Source organism: Haliotis asinina, chromosome 2 (assembly GCF_037392515.1).
Source record: "Haliotis asinina isolate JCU_RB_2024 chromosome 2, JCU_Hal_asi_v2, whole genome shotgun sequence".
In the NCBI taxonomy this organism is placed as follows: domain Eukaryota; kingdom Metazoa; phylum Mollusca; class Gastropoda; order Lepetellida; family Haliotidae; genus Haliotis; species Haliotis asinina.
The window spans coordinates 47,147,015-47,174,061 of record NC_090281.1 but is presented as its reverse complement, the minus strand read 5'-3'; the positions used below and the strand labels follow the sequence as shown (position 1 = coordinate 47,174,061).

General features: G+C 40.1%; 1 protein-coding gene across 7 annotated transcripts in view; it reads left to right on the top strand.

The window, feature by feature from the left end:
- LOC137273826 (uncharacterized) overlaps positions 1 to 27,047 on the top strand; it is a 36,123-nt gene that overhangs the window by 6,309 nt on the left and 2,767 nt on the right. The window contains exons 1-12 of one of the 7 annotated variants that reach the window (XM_067806695.1): positions 3,476 to 3,595; positions 6,620 to 6,701; positions 9,492 to 9,614; positions 11,599 to 11,702; positions 13,426 to 13,581; positions 13,836 to 14,131; positions 17,158 to 17,275; positions 18,318 to 18,346; positions 18,868 to 19,009; positions 20,300 to 20,413; positions 23,703 to 23,825; positions 26,831 to 26,980. In XM_067806695.1, the coding sequence (XP_067662796.1) occupies positions 3,525 to 3,595; positions 6,620 to 6,701; positions 9,492 to 9,614; positions 11,599 to 11,702; positions 13,426 to 13,581; positions 13,836 to 14,131; positions 17,158 to 17,275; positions 18,318 to 18,346; positions 18,868 to 19,009; positions 20,300 to 20,413; positions 23,703 to 23,825; positions 26,831 to 26,980 (1,508 nt within the window). In that variant the 5' untranslated portion in view covers positions 3,476 to 3,524. Of the gene's footprint in view, positions 1 to 3,475; positions 3,596 to 6,619; positions 6,702 to 9,491; positions 9,615 to 11,598; positions 11,703 to 13,425; positions 13,582 to 13,835; positions 14,132 to 17,157; positions 17,276 to 18,317; positions 18,347 to 18,867; positions 19,010 to 20,299; positions 20,414 to 23,702; positions 23,826 to 26,827; positions 26,981 to 27,047 lie in introns of those variants that run through there. The other 6 variants (XM_067806694.1, XM_067806693.1, XM_067806699.1 and 3 more) reach the window with 6 other exon arrangements.

The window sequence follows — 27,047 nt, the reverse complement described above, 5'->3', positions numbered from 1 at the left end:
TAGTGCTTAGGTGACAGCTTTAAAAGGTCATATCTTTCTATGTCCTTCTTTCACAATGCATGAGGAAGGTCGTCAGATTTACACCCTTTGTTTGGTTGTGCAATGCAGCACCGAGCACGATCTGCCGGCCCGGGAGAAGGATAGTCATGTGAAGTACAGAGGAAAAGAAGCACTCGGCAGTTTGAACATTTATGCGTTTGTTTAAACGTGATTATTTATAGAATAGGGGTTTGTGTAATTGACTAAATTCCTGGATAGACCTGTGTTATACATACACTTTGCACATCCGTCTGCTGGGTTTACAGTTGCACATCAAATTCAGGACGAACTCTTGAATTGCCTTTGCTTGTAGATTACTGTGATTCATTGAATCATTGTGCATTAATTGACCTTTTGTCTCAGGACTCTTTGTTGGTGATGCGGAAACCTACGCTTGCGATAAGTTCGAATCGTACAATGGACACTTTCAATGGAGGTTCATTAAGATTACGGAAATGATTTTGTACAGTATTTAATGCAGCATTTAACAAGAAACGCATAATTGATTTTGAGACTATTTGATCCATTTAAAACACTACAAGTATACTATTAATTTCTAAAACCAATTTTCACGTTAAGAAATATTCGCATGCAAAGCAAATGCACGTGCAAGTAAGCGGAAAAGCATGTGGTATCAATATCGATCACTATAAAAGGTCATGCGCTGTGGTTTATGTTGTCAACATTGGGGAAAAGATTAAATCAAGCCCGTCGATCGAAATACCGCCACAGACCGCTTTGGAGCTGGGTGGGACGTCGCTGTTGCCCGGCATTTGAACGTTCATCAGAGCACCAAATCTCTCCACCAAAGCCCTGGACCGGTACATCCGGGTTGAACTTTTGGCCACTGACAAGAATCGATTACGTAAAGTAGAGATTCGACCTTCACCGACGCAATCGCATGCGGTGATGTTGAGTCCGGAACTGGAACCTAAAAGAAACCGGAGATGAGTCTGGTTCATTGATGAATAGCGATTTCTCCTTTATCGGCGAGGTGGAAGACGGTGTGTTTATCGTCGGATAAAATAAACGTTTAGTTCCTATTTGCATTCGACGGCTCGGTTGGGGAAGTGTCATGATGTGGTATGAGATATCCAGCACACACAGATCTGATTTAGTAGTGGTTCAGGGGAATCTGACAGCAAATCGGTCCATCAGCGAAGTTCTTGCACTTCACGTGCTTCCGATTATGGACCGACAGTGGGAGTTGTTCCGGCATGACGATGCTACACCACATACAAAACGCGTCATGACCCGATACATTGCCTATTCTAACGCCATTGTCTTGTCATGGATTTCCCGTTCACCAGCTCTAAACCTGTGAACATCGAAACGCACCTCAGAGATTTCCACAACTGGTCATCGCATTGCCAGAAGAATGGGGAAGAATTCCACAAGAGCGACTTCGTCGACGTATCCAGTCTGTGCCGAGGCGGTACCGAGCAGTAACTGATGCCAAAGGTGACCATATAGACTAACAACTAGTCTCTAAAATGGACATATTTTACTGACAAAAATTTATAGGAAAAACAAATCATGTAATGAAATGGAGCCCTGAGACTTTCTTAATTTTCCTCAAGATAAGGAAATCTAGATTTGCCTCTTTTTTAGACTTGCGTGGGCTTTCTTGGATTTATTTGCTTCAGGGTCTGTACGATAGACAAGTGGCCATACTAAGGTACTGACTTTGACGCCATCTTTTGGACTCAAGTAAACAGAAACACAATAATAAAGGCTTCTGTTGTGTTGGCGAACTATGCTAATGTGAACTCTCATCTTTTTGCCTTTGACATTACATGAAATAATTGTGCTTAAACTAACGCACTAAGTTGTTCTGAAGAGAGATTATGTGCTTCTTTTTTGTAAGAGTTAACAGTAACAGAGACATGGACATCAGACGTTTTAGGAGAACCCAGAATGTCAGGATATTGATTACTAACAATGACGAATGCGTTGAATCAGGTGAAGTTTTGAGAAGTAAATCAAACTTTGACAATACACAGCCCTAGAAAAAAGACTACACGAAGTGCGATATGTAACATTGTATTTACGATTAATCTGTCTCGGTAAAACACACAGTCCCGCACTGTTATGGGTGAAGATCCCTATCTGGGTTTCGAACCAACACCTTGTATTATAGAATAACCTTTTGCAAGTAATATATCTGGCGATATCCACAACAAATACCAATATCCCATGCATTGAAGTACTACAACCCGTACGTCACTCTGAAAGCGTAATCCCTATATAGTCTTAATTCCCGACTCGCGCTTGACCTGGCAGCTGCAGTCGGGCTTTCAGGGGAATCCCCGACCTTAGCAAAGTTTGTTGAACAATACGAACGTGGGACTGGGCGTGCCAACTTATAAATGGATGAAAGCCCCGTATACATATCTTCAGATCTGGTAAGTCACCGAGCACGACTATGAACTACTTTTGATCACAATCGGAGTTCATGTACAATGAATTTACAGGGAAACAAAACTCCAAGTTTCGGTCAGGTTTCTATCAGGTGCCAGTTTAATAATCTCTCGTCGTCCTAACGCCGGTTAGCGTCAATGACAAGTTGGATCAGCTGGGGGTGGCCCAGTTGATAACCAGGGGATTCCCCTTAAATGCCGATGGGTTTTTGTGTACTATGACATTAAAAATGCGTGCAAAGTAAACAATATATCATATTTATTCATAAGGAGAGTGTGATTGCGTCATGAATGTTCTATTTACGTGAAATGAGAGAACACTAACAGAAATTTATCAATTACCGAAAGATCCGTAAAAGGTTTTCAAAGTTTCCGTTACTTGAAAGTTTATTGTCAATTCCATGTACTAGTACATATATAACATAACCATGACTCTGGCTCCCACAGTTCCCAGCGCTCCCTGTTATCTCGACAGATGGATTATAATTCGTATACCCCCTGCGAAACACTGAAGTTACCTTCGGAGCAGAGGCCATGTCATAGTTGTAATATTTATTATTTTTATTACATGATCTCTGCTCAGGATCGCTAAATATCACATTGGAGCACCTGTAGAACACACCACCACAACTTCTCGTGGGGACGTTAGGGTTATGTTGACCTATCCTAACCTAACCCAAACTCTAACCCACCCTAATCCTAATCCTAATCACCTACAATTGCGTAAAAGAGTATAATGACATGTTTTTAAAATTTGTGGTGCTGTATTTTAAAGGTAGACCATCACATTTACCACAACATACTGGTCAGACCGCTTCACTTGTTCATAGGCCTCTAGACTGTCACAGAACGATCCTATTCCTGTTCTCGTGCCTAAGGTCCTTGAATTTGATTTTGTGTTCACTGCAGCAACTTTTGTGATTCATCGTAGGAAAGCAACATGCAATGCATCGGCGCATAGACTGAAAACTGTGGACATTTTATTGGCGCTTGTCCTTCGTGAACCGTTTCCAAGGGAGATCACTCTAATCAAATGGAGGTCAGACGCATTTATAAACACCCAAAATGGCGACGTCTTGGTATCCTCCTCTACCACCAGGTTGGGAAGCTCGCTGGGATCCAAACCAGAGGGCATAGTACGTTTTCTTACACTGAATTACTTACTGAAAAGTACTGTTTGTATTAATGTATCTGGCAACACTCTTTGTGCACTTCAGATTTTGTGGGCTGCAGCAAATTTATGCATATAAATTAGCGAAAATTGCTCAGATAATTTTAGAAATGTTTTGTTGATTGCGAAATTCCGCCACCTCATAACGATGTTTGTGTCATGTTGACCCTTGTGGTGGCGGCAATAGAGTTTTAGCTTGTGGTAGATGACTGAACGACTATCGCCTTTATCACAACATTAAATTCATGAAATTATGATGTAAGCTCCATCGTTTCCATGATGACATTCCCGAACCTCGCACCTAGTCCATATACAGTATTAGGCCCGAAGATTTTACTGATATAATTTGACATATAGTCCATAACGTGAGGCCTATAGCGAAATGTCATACTTGAACCATTATCTTAAAATCAGAGTTGACAGGTCGTTTGTCAAGAAATATAATGTCATGTCAACTCTACTATTATGAATATTGTCCATTCTTGTGTTACGGTCGATAACACTGAAGGGAATGGTGTTACCACAGGTAATACAGATATGTAGGTATGTTTCTGTATACCTAAATGTACCCAAACTATACACAATACATGCAATTGACAAAATAGAAACTTTTTGTGGTCGATTTTTGTTTTTCATCTTACTTAAATTACCATCTGAAGCTCCGCACGCCACACGATTTTGTCTGAGACAACCTGACAAATGGTAAACAGCATTCCACCTTGCATGTATTATTGGTACACTTATATGTTATGATGATTCACTGTTGTTATTATTATTGACTGTTGATTTATTGATATACGTACATGATATTTTTTTGCTTTCACTTAATTTTCACAATTTGCTTGTTTGATCCAGTTAACCGGACATCTTGCTATTCGGACGATTTTCGAGTGAAACTAAAATGTCTGGATAAACACATATACCTAAACACATATTTGGACATCAGATGTTTTACCTGGGATATGTATATATTTTGATATTACAAAGGGTGTATGTTGATTATTAAGGCTTCTATGCCTAACCCTTTGTCCACTCACTGGCAGTTGTCTTATTTTCTTTGTCCTATTTGTTACACTTAGTGTATATACCTTTCCTCCACTTCATGTAGAATTCCTGCTTGACAACGGTATAAGAATCTGTACCTAAATTTTGTTCTCATGAAATGAATAGTTGTAATCCATAAAGTTGTCCATATTGTACTTCCCAGCTTCTAAAATGCCACCCTAAGTAGTAATTAATTTCTGCAGTCTAAACAAACAGATAAAAAAATGTCTCCAAACATTGTAGGATGGTATTATTTCTGAATATCTCTGATCGTTACAGTTTGATACAAGTTACATACATCCCTCACTGACAGCATGTTTCAGAATTAGTAGATAATGAGATAATTAATAACTGGAACATGTGCAGTAAGAGAGGAATGGTCAGTTGAGTTACAAGACACATATGTCAAAAGATTAATTGAAAACATGTTGCTTGATAAATCATTGTTAACTTGTCATTTGTTAAATGTAAAACCTAGTTACATGTAGGTGTACTAAAGTAGATGGAATATACCCATATCTGATCATGCAGTGTGTGTACAAACTGTGTACTTTGTGCAAATGGTTAGCCAATAATCATGATAATGCATTGAATGGTTGTGCATGATGTTCCTTGTTGTTATCAAGATCAAGCATTACTGGTCTTCTTTGCTTCCATTATAAATACAAGTGACTTACCAAGAAATATGATTATCACCTAGAGCCTGATTTGTGAAATCTGTAACTCCACTTTAGGAATTCTTACAGATATTTATTGCAGACTTCTGGCCGAGTATTGCAGTATTTTACCTCAAATAACAAACATTGGTGTTCTTTTATGCAGTATGAGGGACCTGTAAATTAATGGTATAGAGAACTGTGGATTTTGATAATTTATTTAGAACCTGGAATGAATCATTAATCATGTGGACTGATGGATGAATGAAAACAACAAAAACGTAGGAAAGTCATACAGTTGTTGTGGGTGCGATAAAAAAGTTGGTCACAGCAATTGTTTCTATTTTATCTTCGTTTGTGCATTGTGCAAACATCCTGGTACCTGCCTGTAGATTAGCTCATGTACTGGCAAACAGTGATAAATTGAGCACCAGCTGGATGGTTGACCTGCATCAGCATGTAGAAGTGCCGACCACTGGCGCTCTCCTATGTGAGTGACTTGAGCACCAGCTGGACGGTTGACCTGTATCAGCATGTAGAAGTGCCGACCACTGGCACTCTCCTATGTGAGTGACTTGAGCACCAGCTGGACGGTTGACCTGTATCAGCATGTAGAAGTGCCGACCACTGGCACTCGCCTATGTGAGTGACTTGAGCACCAGCTGGACGGTTGACCTGTATCAGCATGTAGAAGTGCCGACCACTGGCGCTCTCCTATGTGAGTGACTTGAGCACCAGCTGGACGGTTGACCTGTATCAGCATGTAGAAGTGCCAACCACTGGCACTCTCCTATGTGAGTGACTTGAGCACCAGCTGGACAGTTGACCTGTATCAGCATGTAGAAATGCCGACCACTGGCGCTCTCCTATGTGAGTGACTTGAGCACCAGCTGGACAGTTGACCTGCATCAGCATGTAGAAGTGCCGACCACTGGCACTCGCCTATGTGAGTGACTTGAGCACCAGCTGGACGGGTCACCTGCATCAGCATGTAGAAGTGCCGACCACTGGCACTCTCCTATGTGAGTGACGGGTGCCCCAAGGTTGTCTGCGATCAAGTGTATTGCAAAGGGTGAGGCAATGAGAGTCTTATGGACATGGTGTATGGAACTTCACATGGAATGAATTTCATCATCTTGTACTGCACAGGCACTAGCCTACATCTGCTCTACCTTTAACAAACCAAACGAGTTAGCTCATTACCGTGCACGCCTACTTCTTGAAAACACATTTTTTGCACCGGTCCAACTTACCCTTGTTTGCAAGTATCTGTGGTCTTGTTCCTCCAGCTTCTTCATAGATCATGTGAACAAAGGGACATCATGGGAGGATCCTCGCTTCAAGAAACCAACCCAGCCCCAAGCTGCCCAGGTATGTACTGCATCATTTAATTCACTCCTCATGTTGCCATGGTTGCTCAAGGTATGTTCCCCTCTATTCACCTTTGTTTAAAACAGAAATGCTTCCCACCATCCCAGTGTGATGAACACATCAAGCAAGGCTATTTTCTGCTGCACTCAGCTACAAGAGAATCGTCAGTACATTATGGACAGTGGCGTTATTATTCCAAGTGTTTACATCATGATTAATTGTGTTGGGTACTATTTCAGGATACATATGCATGATTATGAAGGTTTTTCAAGTTATGAAAATATACATAACTATAGACAATGAAGGTTGATGAAATTGTTTCTATGAAAATGATTAATGTCTTTGTGATATGACCAATTAATGTGTATATTAATGTAATATCTAAAGATAATTTTCATACATTTAAGCAGCATATGTCATAAGTATTGTTTTGTTGTGTAGAAATGATGGGTTATTTGCCAAGGACCCACACTTGTCATCTGTGGTAATTACGTGGATCGTGTGGTCAGACATGTTGATGGGGTGTCTATCCTGATGCAGACAGGTGGATTGTTTCATGAGAATGACTGGTTTTTGTGGTAGAACTTTAGTGTCAATACTCAGGTATCTGGCAGAAAAGGTGTCTGAAACTCATCACATTAAATCTGTGAGGGTTACGGGGGACGTAATTTTTACAAACTCTTGCAGTGCAGTAATAGTATCAATTAACGATTGGTATGATTAACAAGTGGTGTGCTGATTAACTTAGCAGGAATTTACAGGATGCAAATTCCAGTTACTGCATCCTGTATGCACGGACACAAAAAAAACGGTCCAAGTGCATTTTGTAAACATTTCGATCAAGTAACAAGAACTTATCACTGAGCCTGCTACTATTTGGATTATGGTATCATTTGTAGTTTAATTAATGTGGTGATCATGTTACACAATACAATGCCAGTAAGTGAATTACAACAATATTACAACATAGTATTTATAGTGCTATGTAAGTGTCTAGGACCCCCGTTTTCTAATCCAGAGCCTGGATTGTTGAAACTCTTTCTGTGCCAGGATAGTCGTAAATTTATGTTAATGTACTTACGGCACTTACAGAGGTAAGAGAGCTTTGAAAATCTAGGCCCGGGCCCCTAAAAATTCAGCGCATGAGTCTGGGGGACCATCAAATACATGCCTCAAGGTAAATTCCAGGCTTAGTGCTGATTAATGAGATGAGCACTGATTACCGAGGAGAGTACTGAGCAGAGTACTGGTAAACAGGCTGAGTATTGATTAACATGCAGAATACTTGGGAGAGCTATCTGTTCTGTATGTTTAAACAACATATATTTACTTACACCCAGGTGCTCCTGCTCTGTCTAGTGTGTTGTTAGACATCTACGCTTATGCTTCAATGTATGCATATTATGTCGTAATGCAACTAAACATTTCATGGCATTTGCCTGAAGTAGTAACATCATATACATGCTGTGTAAAGATTCTGAGAGAGAACCTTAGAGTATCATCAACATTCAATACACTATCTGTTTAAGTGTTATTTTTCAGTAGAGGACATAACATGTATGCAAGACAGTCTCTCGTTATCGTATAAGTGACTGCCTGGGGTGTTGCTCATTCACATGGCTGCCTGATCACAGACAGGGAAATTCTCCAAGTCACATAAGAACATGTCTAAAAGTGCTATTTATGAAATAATTAAACAAAATTTGCTAAATTTGTTTGTTGCCCTACTAATATTCCAAATACAGAGGGACTGTGGGGTAGCATAGTGGTTAAAGCATTTGCTCGTCACGCCAAAGACCTGGGCCACCTTTCACAAAGCACTAAGATGATCGTAAGTCTGTAAGGTAACCTTTGTGCAGTGATAAAGAATGGGAGTTACGGTTAACCTTAGTAAAGGTTGCTTTGTGAAAGGAGGCCCTGGTTTCCACCCCCTACATTGGTATATATGTTCAGTTTTGGTGTCCTGCACCATGATATTGCTGGAATATTGATAAAAGCTGCGTAAAACCATACTCACTCACTCCAGATGCACAGTGGCAGCCAGTTTGAGTCTGACCCAGAAAAAACAATGAGTGACATCATGAACATATATCTCCACAATCTGGATATAAATATATGCATCAAACAAGTCAACAAGGCTGACAACAAATCCTGTTAATTGCCTCTTATGACAAGTGTGGGTTTCTGCAGACCAGTTGTACCTGAAACTGCGCGAGGATTAGCTGCTCTGACTCAGGCTGGCAGGGGCATGAGGTGCTAGTGTGCATCCCAGATCATGGACATGCTAGTCAGTTCTAGCAGTTCTATCTATTCAGCATGATCAACTGTGTGCAGGTTAAGATGAACTGTGTGTATCTGTGTGGTGTGATGTCCTCAACAGCTTTCTCATGTGCTTTGTGTGTTACATATGAGTACACATGATGGCTTCTTCCATGAAACAGGCAATAAAATGTTGTTTAGGTCTCTGTCAATTGAAAGTAAAGTTAATGTAACAGACATTGAACTGATGTCATTTTATTTTTCTTATTCAATGTGGAATGTCTGTAGGTCTGCCCTGAAATTGTTAGCTTCAATAAATTGGTCAGTGTCTGTAATCTTCAGTACTCTAGAATGTTTTGGCATGTCAAGCATGGTAAAAGTGGAACTCAAAGCTTTATTATCTACTTGTTGTTGTCAATTCCAACAAGATCAATAGAGATCTAGCAAGATGATTTCACGGAAAACCATCAGTGTACATCGCAAGCTTATGTGGTGTGGTATCCATGGTAACCCATATTGTGTCCTACCCAGGCACTCAGCCACTCTGGTGGATCTTCCCAATCCCAACATGCACAGCACAGGGGTCAAGGTCACCGAGGGGAGAGCATCCCTATGCGAGATATGCAAAGACAGGGGCATGCCACGCAGTCACAGGTCCGTAAGAAGCAGGCACTGCTTGTGTTTGTAAATGTCCAGTCTGTGTCCTCACCCTTGGACACAGTGCTTTTACACTGAAGGATATATTCTTTTAGATTTTGATTTAAATTTGTTAAAATTGTGTAGCTATTGAAAAATGTAAAGCTTGCTTAGTTTTGTGTGTTGAAGCTTTGATCGTTTGTATGGTGGTGCTGGTCACTTTTCTAACTCCCAATATGGGAAGGTGGCGCTTATATGTCTCTTATTAAAGCAAAATATGAGAAATATGAGAGTGAAACATTGAAAAGAAAGTGAAATATTGAAATGAAAGTGAAACACTGATATAAAGGTGAAAAGTGTAACACTGATATGAAAGGGAAACTCTGATATTAAAGGGAAACATTGATATGAAGTACTGATATGAAAGGGAAATAGTGATAAGTGATATAAAGTATTGATATGAAAGGGAAACAGTGATATAAAAATGAAACATTGATGCTTGTGCATATCCACAAAATTCTTATTATTGTGTGAATAACCTGTATTTTTTCTTCTTTTTTGTTTATTTGTAGTTGATTAAGAAATCTTAGACACTTATTACATACTGCTAAAAGATGGCACATGTTAGAATGAAACAATCTTCTGAATGATTAGAGCTTTACGCTTATGACTTGGTGATGTTGCCTGAGGGTCATGACTGTGGAATCAGCCATCAGTGGGGCGACAGGTCTCTGGTTAGGTTGGCTGTTCTTCTGCTGCCTGGAGACCATGTCATGTTTTGCCTGGTGCTTATGATGTTAGTGCTCTGTTTGTTGTGGGAGGACAGTACTCATTTGTTGGCAGTGATGATGACTGGCATTACCTGATGATGGATAATGTAGCCATGGTTACCCCTGGTTTTCATACCAATTGGCAGTATCTCTTACCTGTATGATACTGTATACTCTCCCACTGTTGTCTGTCATATCATTCTTTTATTTGGAGGCCCTGGTTGCCTATCACCTGCATAAATCCAGTCACAAATGTTCCAGTAATATGGTTGTTGGAGAGAATTATCTGTTCCTGTAATATTCACAGTTATTTCAAGATCCACATTTCCAGATTTCAGGTCCAGTAATGTTTAATGGTTCGACGTGCAGTTGTTTCAAGAACACACTCAGGCTCAGTAAGGTTCAATGGTTCAGCATTCAGTTATTTCAAGAATACACCAAGGTCTAGTAATGTTCAATTGCACAACATTCAGTTATTTCAAAAACACACCCAGGTCCAGTAATGTTAAATGGTTCAGCATTCAGTTGCTTCAAGAACACACTCAAGTCCAGTAATGTTTAATTGTTCAATATTCAGTAATTTCATAATTTTCAAGAACACACCCATGTCCAGTAATGCTCAATTGTTCAACATGCAGTTGTTTTAAAAACACTCCAAGGTCCAGTAATGTTCATTGGTTCAACATTCAGTTATTTCAAAAACACACTCAGGTCCAGTTATGTTCAATGGTTCAGCATTCAGTTATTTCAAGAATACACCCAGGTCCAGTGATGTTCAATAATTCAATATTCAGTTGTTTCATGAACACACCCAGGGCCAGTAATGTTCAATGGTTCAGTATTCAGTTATTTCAAGAATACACCCAGGTCTAGTAATGTTCAATGATTCAATATTCAGTTGTTTCATGAACACACCCAGGGCTAGTAATGTTCAATGATTCAACATTTAGTTATTTCAAGAACAAGTGAGTTGCAGAGATGAAGAAGTCTGATTCTCCCTTATGCATCAAGATGATCTTGTGGACTTTCTGATCACTTTCTTTATATGTTTACTTACAACTTGTCACATTCTCAGGGACACAAATTTGGTGGCCGTTATATTGTATATTCTTTGAACAATACAAGCAGACAAAATCTGTTAAAGCTAATATTAATATAAGTTCTTGCAACACTGCATGTGCTCTTATCACACTTCAGTTCCAAACTGTGTCACTTTTGTGTCATTGCAATAGCATCAAGACACTTCACTTTCGAGAGCGGACAATGCTATTGCACAGAAGGTCAAGGCTGTCCTGCCCACATGTCCAGAAACTGTCATCAAGCAGACACTCATCAAGTAAGTATCACTCTGTACATTGAACTAGTATCACTCTGTACATTGAACTAGTATCACTCTGTACATTGAACTAGTATCACTCTGTACATTGAACTAGTATCACTCTGTACATTGAACTAGTATCACTCGGTACATTGAACTAGTATCACTCTGTACATTGAACTAGTATCACTCTGTACATTGAACTAGTATCACTCTGTACATTGAACTAGTATCACTCTGTACATTGAACTAGTATCATTCGGTACATTGAACTAGTATCACTCTGTACATTGAACTAGTATCACTCTGTACATTGAACTAGTATCACTCTGTACATTGAACTAGTATCACTCTGTACATTGAACTAGTATCACTCTGTACATTGAACTAGTATCACTCTGTACATTGAACTAGTATCACTCTGTACATTGAACTAGTATCATTCGGTACATTGAACTAGTATCACTCTGTACATTGAACTAGTATCACTCTGTACATTGAACTAGTATCACTCTGTACATTGAACTAGTATCACTCTGTACATTGAACTAGTATCACTCTGTACATTGAACTAGTATCACTCTGTACATTGAACTAGTATCACTCTGTACATTGAACTAGTATCACTCTGTACATTGAACTAGTATCACATTGAACTAGTATCACTCGGTACATTGAACTAGTATCACTCTGTACATTGAACTAGTATCACTCTGTACATTGAACTAGTATCACTCTGTACATTGAACTAGTATCACTCTGTACATTGAACTAGTATCACTCTGTACATTGAACTAGTATCACTCTGTACATTGAACTAGTATCACTCTGTACATTGAACTAGTATCACTCTGTACATTGAACTAGTATCACATTGAACTAGTATCACTCTGTACATTGAACTAGTATCACTCTGTACATTGAACTAGTATCACTCTGTACATTGAACTAGTATCACTCTGTACATTGAACTAGTATCACTCTGTACATTGAACTAGTATCACTCTGTACATTGAACTAGTATCACTCTGTACATTGAACTAGTATCACTCTGTACATTGAACTAGTATCACTCTGTACATTGAACTAGTATCACTCTGTACATTGAACTAGTATCACTCTGTACATTGAACTAGTATCACTCTGTACATTGAACTAGTATCACTCTGTACATTGAACTAGTATCAGTATAACTAGCCAAGGCAACACAATTATGTCCAGTTCGGTGAAAATCCTGCAGGTTTGCATGACATGTTGCTTGTTCTGGAAACAATTAGCTTTGTTAGTTTTTTTTACTTACAAGAAGTGCATGTTCTGTGATCATTATGATATCAGGCTCCTCAGTACCATACCATTCTACCCCTCTCTTCAATTTGCCTTTCTCACTCCCCTTCCCCCTTCTACCCTCCTTCAATTTATCCTTTTCACTCCCCTTCCCCATTCTACCCTGCTTCAATATATCCCTCTCACTCCACTTCCCCTTTCTACCCTACTTCAATTTATCCCTCTCACTCCCCTTTCCCCTTCTACCCTCCTTCAATTTATCCCTCCCACTCCCCTCCCCCATTCTACCCTCCTCTTCAATTTACACTTCTCGCTCCCCTTCCGAAGTCAACCCTCCTCTTCAATTTACTGTTCTCATTCTCCTTCCCCATCCTACCCTCCTTTTCCCCTTTCCCTTTTCCCTCTCTGGATGCATGTCTACAGCTTCTGAATCTGCCATGATGCCTGTTGACAACAGAAACCACAACCACTATGGTCACACGGTGTCAGAGCTGCTGGGCAAGGGCTACACCAAGGAGCAACCTGTTCAGCAGCTAACCAATACACCAGCCTCACGGCTCAAGGACATGTTTCCAGTTGCTACAGTCGGGGTCATCCAGGACATACTGGCCATGTGAGTTACTTCCTAGTTGCCATAGATGCATACCACACCACTGAGCTGGCAAATAGGTGCCTGACTCCGAGCTTCAAATCCAGAAACGGACTCAACCCAAAAAGTACCAGAATTTGTACTTTACTCAATAAGTGTAATCCCAAATATAACATATGTTACAAATTTCTTAATGGCATTTTGTAATCACAGTTGCCATAGTTTCCTAACACAGTGTATCTTAGCTACATCCCAGTTACCATAGATACAATTTGCAGGTGCGGCAACAATGAGGAGGAAGCCAAGGAACAGCTCATTGATCTTGGGTTCCAACCAGCTCATGGCTCACGCAGCACAAGTCGGACAGTGTCCCCAAGCCACTCTCCTCGTCATCATGAGACAACCTCCCACTCCAGCTCCACCCACTCAAGTTCGTCTCGTCTGAGCCCCCATCACACCACGTCGGGCGGACACCGTCGCCACAGTGGGAATCACTCACGCTCTTCAGCTACTTCCCCACAACCATCGGGACAACCAGACAGACCACAGTTGTCTGAGGCAGAGAAGGAGAGAAGTACGTGGGGAATATGTTGCTGTTCAGTTTCTTATTCCAATATACTATCTCTCCTTGTGAATGTTTGACAACCCTCCAGAAATTGATGACTGAATACCGAAAAGTTTTGGACCTTTCAATTTTTTACTTCGAAAACCCACACAGAAAACATTTCACACGTTACTTTTTTAATAGCGAACTTAAAGCAGTATTTCCACTAACTTTTCAAACATCTGGTACAGTTACCGACAGCAATGAATATTTTTGGCACGTTACAATTTTCAATAGTTCTGTACTATAACGGTAATGATCCCATTCTCCCCCGGCCCCACCTGAAAAAACCAACAAAATACCCAACCTCAGGATGACTATGGCTGTCACAGCTGTTCTTTCAAAGCTGTTTTGGTCAATTAATTCTCCCACAAGTAAATACATTCAATTTACTAACTGCTTCACATATTTTGCAAAACTTATGAAGTTTCCCGTTCTGGTGATTTTTTAGTACATAACCAGTGAAATTCGTGAAACCAGTCCTCATTAAACCACTTGACTCTCTTCTTTTCACTGACAGTTTGAATCTTTTTGGCAATCATTGTTATTACGAATGTCACCAGTAGCTTCCTCATTTTCGTTAACCTTGCGTTTCGGCAAATAAGCGTGACCCCTACTGGAAAAGATGACATTGTTGTTTGCTTTTGAGTTGCCATCTGACATGTACATTGAAAGCCTGTCATAATTACTCGTATCTTTCCACCAGACAGGGAGGACACAAGTTGTTGTGAATTGCTTTCTCAGCTAACCAGAACACTTTACTTTGGTGACTTCTGAATATTGATCAGAGGGATTTCCATTATCATATTTTTCAATGGTGATGAGACCAAAAAGTCAGATGATTTTATTGCAAAGTGCGTTTTTAACATATGATTACTACCACTTGTCTTACACCCAACTAACTGCATATGATATTTACCGGTACTCTGAACCGATAGCGCATGAGATTTCCAGTACAGGGCATGTTATGTCGGAAAACACCGGTAAATGGAAACACTGTAAAGATAGTACAATATGATACTGTGCCATCTATTTACATTGGGAAGTGGTTGTCTGAGTACATGGAGAAAGAACATGATATGCTGGTTTGAATACATGACTCCCTGGAACCAAAGATTCAGAAATCCAAACAACTATTGGCCGACTCAAACTACAGAAACCTCTTGTGCATGCAACCTCATAATTTTGCCCATACACTGATATGTTTATCCCCAATTGCGCAGTTCGATGCTCATGTTGATGATCACTGGATTGTCTGGTCCCAATTTGATTATTTACAGATCGCTGCCATATATCTGGAATATTGCTGGGTGCGGCATAAAACTCAACTCACCCACTTACTCACTGATCTTAGTAGACAGTAAGTGATTGAGTAAAGATTTAATGCTCACATTGGCAATATTTCTGCCATATTGTGACTAAAAACAAGTGATAATTTTAGAACAAATAAAGTTAAATTTTGAAAAACCTGTGAGCGAGTGACAGTAATACCAACTAGAATATCACAGATATGAGTATAGAAATAGCATGTAAAATGGTCAGTGTTATACCAGCATACACAAAATTGTAAACTTGACATCAGTATTGAATGGCCATAAGTGTGAGTGGGGTAATTCTTCGTAAGATATTTTTGCCGAACAACAGCTGTTGCCCAGAAGCCATTATCTTTACACCAATAGATTCAATTACAAATAACAAAAAATTATCTCGCACGTTTCGATTGCATGTAGCACTGTCTGTCTATGAGGTGACATGCAGAACTTTTTGTCTGTTAGGTAGCGCTGTTGGTGACGCCTGTTCCCATATATTTCATGATTATTGAAATCCAAGCTTAAGTCGCAGTATCCATGAACACACCTATGTTTCCCCTCAGTAATAGTAATGAGTATCTTTTTTGTTTCATGTTTAGTGAAATCCAAGCTAAAGTCACAGTATCCATGAACACACCTATGTTTCCCCTCAGTAATAGTAATGAGTATCATTTTAGTTTCATGTTTAGTGAAATCCAGGCTAAAGTCGCAGTATCCATGAACACACCTATGTTTCCCCTCAGTGATAGTAATGAGTATCTTTTTTTGTTTCATGTTTAGTGAAATCCAAGCTGAAGTCGCAGTATCCATGAACACACCTATGTTTCCCCTCAGTGATAGTAATGAGTATCTTTTTTTGTTTCATGTTTAGTGAAATCCAAGCTAAAGTCGCAGTATCCATGAACACACCTATGTTTCCCCTCAGTAATAGTAATGAGTATCTTTTTTTGTTTCATGTTTAGTGAAATCCAAGCTAAAGTCACAGTATCCATGAACACACCTATGTTTCCCCTCAGTGATAGTAATGACTATCTTTTTTTGTTTCATGTTTAGTGAAATCCAAGCTGAAGTCGCAGTATCCATGAACACACCTATGTTTCCCCTCAGTAATAGTAATGAGTATCTTTTTTGTTTCATGTTTAGTGAAATCCAAGCTAAAGTCGCAGTATCCATGAACACACCTATGTTTCCCCTCAGTGATAGTAATGAGTATCTTTTTTTGTTTCATGTTTAGTGAAATCCAAGCTGAAGTCGCAGTATCCATGAACACACCTATGTTTCCCCTCAGTAATAGTAATGAGTATCTTTATTGTTCCATGTTTAGTGAAATCCAAGCTAGAGTCGCAGTATCCATGAACACACCTATATTTCCCCTCAGTAATAGTAATGAATATCTTTTTTGTTCCATGTTTAGTGAAATCCAAGCTAAAGTCGCAATATCCATGAACACACCTATGTTTCCCCTCAGTGATAGTAATGAGTATCTTTATTGTTTCATGTTTAGTGAAATCCAAGCTAAAGTCGCAGTATCCATGAACACACCTATGTTTCCCCTCAGTGATAGTAATGAGTATCTTTTTTTGTTTCATGTTTAGTGAAATCCAAGCTGAAGTCGCAGTATCCATGAACACACCTATGTTTCCCCTCAGTAATAGTAATGAGTATCTTTTTTTGTTTCATGTTTAGTGAAATCCAAGCTAAAGTCGCAGTATCCCAGCGTTGGTATGGACATTATTACAATGGCTCTGGAAGCTACCAGCTACAGTGAGGAGAGTGCCAAGAGAGTTTTGGGTGGGACTTACAGGTGGGTAGCAGCCATGTTAGCAACATGTAGAGGCAGAGGGAGTTTCATCACTGTGCATAATGAGTATGTCATTACATCTGACTGATATTAGAATCCGTTGGAACAAAAACAGCAAAATATCAGGTGGTTTGAACCTATTCTCTTCTCACAGAGTTTACTCTTGTCGTATCTTCCTACGTGACCTCTGTTCTAATATGGCCCTTTCATGGTGTGAGTGTTCTGGATTCGTGATTGGTTGCAATCCAGTGTAGTTGTGCTATTATTGACGTTGTTTCAAAGGTGACCTTTGGCACAGATTTGATAATTGCCATATGCTTAGGGAAAACTATAACCTCTTCATCATCATGATGTGCAAATGTTTCATCTAGACAGAACCCAGTCATGTGGCGGATCAAAGGCGTATCCATCCTACTTGTTGACGTTGACATGCTAGCAATTAAATGTCACAAGTGTCACATGAACAAAAATGTGTTTCTGCTTTTCAGTTAAGCATGAAATACCGAATCTATCCTTCACAACTAACAGATCAACTAACTCCATAGCGGTCGCCTTATTGGATCTAAGTCAATGTAACGTGATCTGATTCATACAAAGAAGAGAGATAATTTGTGTGCTGATTTTTGGTCGCTAGGAACTTTTACAAGAAACCGGGATTATGGCCGTATTAGAAAAGATGTTTAATAGGAAGATGTGACTGGAATAACCTCCATGGACTGGAAAAACCTCCGTGGAATAACCACTTGGTGTGAAAATAAGATCACTTTGTGAACAGGATATTGTGTGATGTGAAGGGGTCTTAGGGTAGCCCAGTAAATAAAGTATTTGCTCGTCATGCCGAAGTTTCGGGTTTGATTCGCCACATGGGTACTAAGTGTGGAGTCTAGTTCTGGTGTCCCTAGCTGTGATATTGCTTGAATTTTGCTGAGAGCAGCATGAAACTAAACCCACTCATTTGTGTGATATGACATGTATTTTGTGTCAACATGAGGGCCATCTGGATATCCTGCAATGTTACATGTAAGCATTTTTTGTTATTTTTCAGCTCCAAAAACCAATCCTCTGGTCAACGAGGTGAGTATCCAAAGATGGAAACAGCAACCTAACCAAAATATGTGGCGTGTCATGTAGAGTGTATGAAAAACAGAACATGGAAACCTCTTTGATTATCCACAGTTTTCTCTGTGGATGTCAATTCAAAAAGTGTTTGGTTCTGTTTGTTTTATGCTTGTGAAACTGTTACTGTTGTGAAACTGAAACTGGGCCTCCGTAGTTTATCGAGACAGTAGGAAATTTCACCCAATGTTCCAAGTCTGTTACGAACCTCCGTAGTTTATTGAGACATTAAGAAATCTCACCCAATGTTCCAAGTCTGTTACGAACCTCCATAGTTTATGGACCTCTGCAGTTTATTGGGACAGTGAGAAATCTCACTGTGTGTTTTGTGTCCATTGTCGATGATGATAGTGTTGATCAATGGATTATTGTCTGGTTCAAACTAAATTATTCACAGACTGCTGCCATGTAACGGGCATATTGCTGAGTGCAGAGTAAATCTGAACTCATTCACTCACCCCATGTTCACTGTGTTCCAGCTTCCGCCAGTGCCAGCTCACAAGGAAGTCAGTCAGCCTCAAATACTGCTCCTGTCACCATGGCATCTGAGACGAACCTTGACCCTGTGGCGTTTTCTTCTGAACGTCCAACAACCAGCGAAGGAAGGACCCAGATTCAAGGGTAAGACTGTCAATCGAAGGACATTCATAGATAGACAGTGTATATTATACTTTATTCACTGGTCCTGAGGGTAACATTGGTTGCTGTACATTCGATATTTGTTTATGTTCCCAGAGTCAGAAGGCACCAGTGATAACCTTAATCTTACCAAACACCTTAATATTAATGGTTTTAATATTGAATTGTTTGAAGCATGGGTACAAAACATTTTGTAGCATAGAAATGTCACTCACATGTAAGCGGGGTACATTGAAAATATTAGACAAGCACTCAGTCAAGCAGAAAACAACATTTATGTGTGAGTTGGTAAGATAGACAGATAGACAGAGAGACAGACAGACAGACAGATAGATAGATGTGGATAGGTATATATTTGTATATCTGTGTATATAGTTAGTCAAATTGCAAAATTCATTGGTCCCAGTTCACTATTCAGTTGGGCCCAGTCCACTGTATTCATTGGTGTCAATACACTGTTCAGTTGGTCCCGGTCACTATATTCATTGGTCTCAGTGCACTATTCAGTTGGTCCCAGTTCACTATTTAGTTGGTCCCAGTCAACTATATTCATTGGTCCGAGTTCACTAATCAGTTGGTCCCAGTCCACTGTATTCATTGGTCCCAGTGCACTATTTAGTTGGTCCCAGTCCTCTGTATTCATTGGTCCCAGTTCACTATATAGTTGGTCCCAGTCCACTATATTCATTGGTTTCAATGCACTATTCAGTTGGTCTCAGTGCATTATATAGATGGTCCCAGTCCTGTATATTCATTGGTCCCAGTGCACTATTTCGTTGGTCCCAGTCCACTGTATTCATTGGTCCCAGTGCACTATTTAGTTGGTCCCAGTCCACTGTATTCATTGGTCCCAGTTCACTATTTCATTGGTCTCCGTGCACTATTCTGTTGGTCTAAGGGCAGTATTAAATTGGTCCCAGTGCAATTCTTCATCAATATCAGTATCTTTTGTTGTATTGGATGTTGTGTATGTGAGAATGGTTTGGTTACGTATTATGTTGTTTGATGTGTTTGTTGTTTTCATCTATTCCTTTGAAGCGAGCAACTAAGAGCATTTCGTCTCGATTATGCTTGATATGTTGTTATGTGCTTGACTTGCTTTATGAGCGCAACCAACAGGAGATCTAACCAATGAACCCACACATTGCGTAACTCCACCTACTCATACCAGGCCATGGTGTGGTTTGGACAAATTCATGCAGGATCTGACTTGACAGCTGTTAGTCACACATTCATTTCTGTCCGTTTACTAGTGCGAACTGTCATTTGTAGGTCAGGCCATGCATCCTCCAGCCGTGAGACAACCCCCCTTAGTACACGAGGATCATCCCAGGACAGACGTGTCACGCCCACAGCACAGCAACAGAAGGCGAAGCAAGTCACAAAGTAAGTGTAGCTTGATTGCAACATTGGTACCACTGCTTTTCAAGTTAAAGGGGTATGAGAATCACATGGATAAGTACAACAACAAAGACAACAACACTGTTGGTGGTGATTGTGGTTTTGGCTGTCCTGTGAGCTGGCCTCGTGGTTCAGTGCACACAACATGGCAGCAAGGGACATTGTCCTGAAGTCAATCCCTTTAAGGACGCTATCATGCACAGACGTACATAGACAGATAATTCAGAGGTATATCAGAGTTCAGAGGTAATTTAGCAGTCTTCTGTACCACACAAACATTCCTTGGAAAAATGTCTGGATTTAGCATCTCCTACTTAGTAAGGGTGCGTAAACAGTGGTGAGATAAGTGTTACATCCATTCTCCCAACATTGCTTGTGTTTTGTCAGTAGATTCCATTTTGCCTTGTTTTGTCCCCCTGAAGTGATTTTGTTGAGATATGGTTTCTGTGTGGCACTAGTAGTAGCAACATAGTCTTCCTTGTCATAGAAGCTGCATCCAAGGTCAGCCTTTGTCTCTTCACAATGTGTAGCGTGGGATCATGTCATGATCCAGGGTGTTAATTCATCATGACCTTGAGGTAGGATCACATCATGACACAGGGGTGAGATCACATCATAACTGAGAAGGGGATATTTCATGATCCAGAGGGGTATCATGTCATGACCCGGAACCATGAGGTGGGTTCACATCACAACACAAGTGGTATCACGTCATAACTGAGGGGGGTATCACATGAGGACCCAGGGGGGTTATCAGATCACGACCCAGGGGTAGGATCACATCAAGACCCAGGGATGGAATCATGTCTGGATCCAGGGAGGGGATCGTGCCATGAGCCAGGGGTGAGATCATGTCATGACGGAAGCGGAGATGATTTCATTACCCAGAGGTGGAATCTCGTCATGCCAATGACCTTTGTGCTCTAGACGAAGGAGTATAAAATTGCTTTTTAACTTGACTGGCTGTTGTGGACAAGTAGAAAATCTGATCAGTATATAGTTGACTAGTATAGTAGAAATGAAACCTGCTGTGCAGTGTCTATTCTAGGACGTGCGATTGCATGATTCACGCTAATAATGATCAAATCGCGCCTCATAAAAACAACAGAGCGCGAACTGTCACGCATAGTAATTTGCTTCCTAACGACCTTTCAAAAAACATTCGAAAAAAAGCTTTATATTGACAAGGAATGACTTTTTAAATCGGAGTCGGCCACAGATTCAAGTTTGAGTGACATCATGTAAACAAAACAGAGTAACCTCCCTTGGTTAAAACCACTATTGGCACTGGGGAAATGAAATTCCAGTCATATCAGTATGAAAATAGATAACATTTTTCGATGGAGTTATGATTTGATTAATTAATTAATTGACTATGAACTCTAAACATAGTGCTTGTGTACAGCACTTGCAAAACACAGTTTCGTCGATCTTTTTTAGAACATCAGTTTGTTTTAGCTTCATTTTCGAAATCAGAGAACATGATCACTTGAAGTTGCAGACTACAAATGAATACGTAATTCTTATTTACAACAGTTTGTCTTAATTTGGCTTGAATAATGCCACGCAAAAGAATGAAAATAAGTGTCTTTTTTGCGCAAAAAAAACACTGAGAAAGCAACAGTGTCCGCCATGCCTCCCCAGACCGATACATCTGTTAAGGAGATGTGAGAATCGAAATGCAAGTAAAACCCCGAGACTGACCCTGGTCCCTCCAAATCTAAAAAAACCCCAAACAAAGTGCTTTTCAGAAAAACATGGCTCTCTCAAAATGAGCTTGGTGCTATGATATGTGACTATGGTAGCCAAAATAAAATGAGCAATAGTTTCACTGGTGGTGGTTGCAATAACTTTCGTACATCCACACTATTTTGAAAGACAGTAATACAGGTATTGCCCCCTACATTTTCCAAATCTCCCCTCCTTTTTTTGTAAGGGGGTGACAAATCTAGATTTTCAGTTCTAGAATAGACACTGGCTGTGGACTAGTAAAGATATGCAATCTGTTGAAGAATAGCATATTATCCATCAAATGTGTCGTAGATTTGTATAATGTCAATAAAATCTTTTGGAGATTGTGGAATGTCTGTGAAATCCTTAGTAGACTAGTAGATGTGCAGTCTTTTGTAGGCTAGCAATGATCAGTGCTATCTGTTGTAGGCCAGCGAAGATCTGTGCAATCTGTTGTAAGCTACCATAGATCAGCCTGCTGTAGGCAATTCTTGTTTTTCAGTATAGAATAGTAGATTTATATGGGCCTATGAAACAATTTGCTGAACAATCTTGTAGATGCTCTTTGACAAATATATATTTGACAATCAGTACCATTTAATTATATTTCCTAATCTCAAGTATTGACTTGGGGATTGATTTCTGATCATCATACTTGAGGCCAGGGTCTATGTAGTTCAACTATTACATGTTCTCTAGTATAGTATATAGTATAGTATAGTGTGCACCTATCTATAATCCAGACATCCCTCTATAATGCAGACATCCCTCTATAATCCAGACATCCCTCTATAATCCAGTCATCCCTCTATAATGCAGACATCCCTCTATAATCCAGACATCCCTCTATAATCCAGTCATCCCTCTATAATGCAGACATCCCTCTGTGGGGCTAAGTTTTTGGACAAAATGTTTCATGCACAACATGCAGACAAGAAGCTGTGTCTTATCACAGCAACAAATTTTGGTATCACCATATATGTATTAATATATAGATTTCAAGGCTACAAACATATCAGAATCTGAAAACAACTAGTTTTGGATTATATACTGCGAATATTCTGTTGATATCATTCATTGTCGCTGTAACCACTGTTATCCTTTAACTTTTGTTTATCCATCTTGCATGACATCATGTAAATTGAACAGTGAAAAGTTTCTGGGCTCCTTCTTCTGTTGCTCTGTAGACATATCGGCCCTTCTACATACCTGAGTCAACTACCGTATTGTTCTCCAGCATACTTGTCAGGTCAATGTGAATGAGAATAATGGTTTATCAATAAAGCAGAATATAGAAAGGTTATTTTGTATCACCTGGCTGTGCTGTGCCATCATACAACATTGCTCCTACAGTTGACCACTGGTTTGCCATGCTCAAATGTCTATAGCTGGAACATTGCTGACTGCTGAGAAGAAAATATCCAAACTGTATTGTTGTAATGATTTTTAATGTCATAGCAACTTCACATTCTGAATTCTATCCTCTGACCTTCATGACCTCTGACCAACCTGACCTCTGACCTTCTTGACCCCTAATCTCTAGGATGAGTGAGCAGCTTTTAACTACCACCAATGACATGCTCAATCACCTCGCAACCTCTTGTTGTCTGCGTGATGCCAAGGACAGTGTCCCTGATGCTGACCAATCACATCACAGCTTACACAGGTAGAACACTGCATGTTGGTGTCAATGTGGTATCTTGTAGATTAGGCTGAACAATCACATCACAGCTTACACAGGTAGAACACTGCATGTTGGTGTCAATGTGGTACCTTCTGGATTAGGCTGACCAATCACATCACAGGTTACACAGGTAGAACACTGCATGCTGGTATCAATGTGGTATCTTGTACATTAGACTGACCAATCACATCACACAGATAAAACACTGCTAGCTGGTGTCAATGTTGTCCTGCACAGAGTGGGTCCACACTAGTAATTCTTGGTCCACAGGTATTTTAAAAACAAAAATTCTCACCAACAAACTTTCCTGTGTTCAGCACATCTGTAAGACTAAGATTGCTAGTAGCGCATACTTCAGCTTGACTTTGGTGAGAATGACTTGATGTTGAAATGCTTTATTAACATGTATCAAAAAGGAATTTAGAACTTTTTCAGAAATGTCCTTCTCAAGGTATACCTGTTCCACGGTTATAATTATTTCCTGTCTTCTCCTTTGAAATACTGGCAGGTTAGAGACCACCAGTCTGGGAGTCTGCATAATGTTACAGCTTTATAGTTTCCACAAATCTGTTTGACTTAGAAGCACATCACTCTTCACTCATAAACCCACTTGTCCATGTCACAGTTCAACCACCTACCCAGTCACCAACCCATGCACCTTTACCACGCACATCCACACACATCCATCCACTTATTAATGTCAGCTCAGTCATCTATCCAGTCATCCACCTAGGCGCTTTGACCAGCCGCATCAGCTCTCATCCACCCACTTATCCATGTCACAGCTCAAGCACCCACCCAATTGACCAACCACGTCAACATTCATCCACCCACTTATCCATGTCACAGTTCAAGCACCCACCCAGGCATCTCAACCACCCACATCAGCTCTCAACACCCACCTTATCAGTTTCACAGATCAACCAGCCACCCAGGCACCTCATAGACACTTATCAACACTCATCCACCCACTTATCTGTGTCATAACTCAACCAACTATCCAGGCACCTTGAACACCCACATCAAACTCATTCACCCACCACTCACCGACCCACCCACATCAACATCATCTGCCCACCTATCCATATCACAGCTGAACCAACCACCCAGTCATCCACCCTTGCACTTCACCTACCCACTTAGTTTCTCAGACAACAAACTTCAGAAACAGATGTACTGCATGTGTTATACACTCCTGTCGTTAAGTATGTTGTGGTTATTTTAGTTTGGGCTTCATCTTAGATAGTCATAAGTTTGATGCTTACAACATACATGTGCCACTTGTGCCATGTAAACTGTGATTTGCAGTTGTGTTGTGTGTCATGTGTTATGTTACACACATGCATCTGTGTGTTGTCCAGGTACCCTTCTCAATCAGATGGATATTGTAAAACTGTTGTACCTACACAAGGATTAGGAAAGAGAACTTTGACAATGGGCCATTTTCAGGATTATTAGCCATTTTCTGAATTTAGAATGGGCCACTGCCCTTGTATCAACAGTAAACTTCAAAATTTTATTTGGCCATTTTTCATTCTTATGTGCAAAATGGACCATGGCCCCTGCCTTTCCCAATCCCTGCCTACATGCTACCCAGATTAGCTGTATATTGATGGGTGTCATGTTGTCACTCAATCTTTATTTCAATCCCATATTATTTAGATGTATATGACCCATGAATATCCAGGCTAGAATTGATCTTCAGTAACCCATGCTTGTTGTAAGAGGCAACTAAAGGATCCAGGTGGTCAGACTCACTGACTTGGTTGACACATCTAATCGTATCCCATTTATGTAGATTGATGCTCATATTGTTGATCACTGGATTGTCTGGTCCAGACTCGATTACTTACAGACTGCGTCCATATAGCTGGAATATTGCTGAATGTGGCCTAAAACTCACTCACTCACTACAGATATAGAAGTTTATGTAAAACATTTTCTGTATGATGATCATGATAATTGAAATACCATATGACTGAAGTATTCCTGGACCTCCTTTCACAAAGCACCGAGGTGAATGTAAGTCACCAAGGTTACATTAGTGCAGTGTGAAAGAATGGGACTTAAGGTTAGCTTCAGAAAAGGTTCTTTGTGAAAGGAGTCCCTGAACATGAGCAGATCCTGTTTGTATACATAAAATGATTCTTAGCATTAAGTGTGGGTGAAAAATACCAGTTGGCAAAGCCCCTAGTAGGTAAGGTGAAATGTGTGCCCTTCTCATCACCCTTGTCCTTTAACCCTGTGTAGCTGTAAACCCTAGTTGTGTTGCACATGAAATTGTGGAACAAAATGTTATTTTGAACAAATTAGTCAGGGAGAAACAAAGCAAAGCCATATATGTGCTAAGCCATATCACTATTTATTGAAAACATGAAATGTGAAATTTGTGATTCCAGTTTGGGAATATTTACTGACTCTTGCTGCAGACAGGGGTGGAATATTGCCTTCAAGGTCAGGCAATCCCTGCTTGTCAAATCCGTAATTACTGAAATTCTATAAGAAAAAACTGCCAGACTGGAGCTTTTGGACAACGCAGACCTCAGAGAACTGAGTATGACTCATAATAGAAGGTTCATATGAGCTGGGCAGTGTTGTGGATTGTTAAAGTGCCCCATACAAAAAGCATTAGGATATGCTCATGGTCAATTACTAGAAATATGTTCAGTAAAACCTCCTCCAAGAACAGCCTTTACCAACATGAATAGGTCAGTAGAATCAGACCTGCAGAGATATATTGTGTCATGGAATTTCTGGTAGTTGGATTTTCCATGAACTTGGTTCGGACATATTACCTGTCATTGTCTGTATCCTTGTACATATCAAATGACCACCTACTTTCAATGGAATTGAAACAACTCTCTGATATATGACATTACTACCGGTATTGTCAAGTTATGACACCTCATGGTGTGTTGATGTGAAGTACTTTAGATTACTTTGGATAACTCAGTAATAAGCTTTCCATATGTGTTGATCATCAGCAGACATCGTGTTCGGCCCACTGCAACACACGTGAAGTCACCAGCCAGAAGGGTGGTCACATCCCAGCCCAGGAGGAATGAGTCTGTGTACAAAACAGTGGCCCATGGGCCCAACCCAGATCTGAGGAATGGCCCAGACAAGACACTACTGTTGTAAGTGGGGCACAGGGATTTGAAAGGTTCCAGAGTACATCTTGACCTCAAGTATAAGAATGATCTT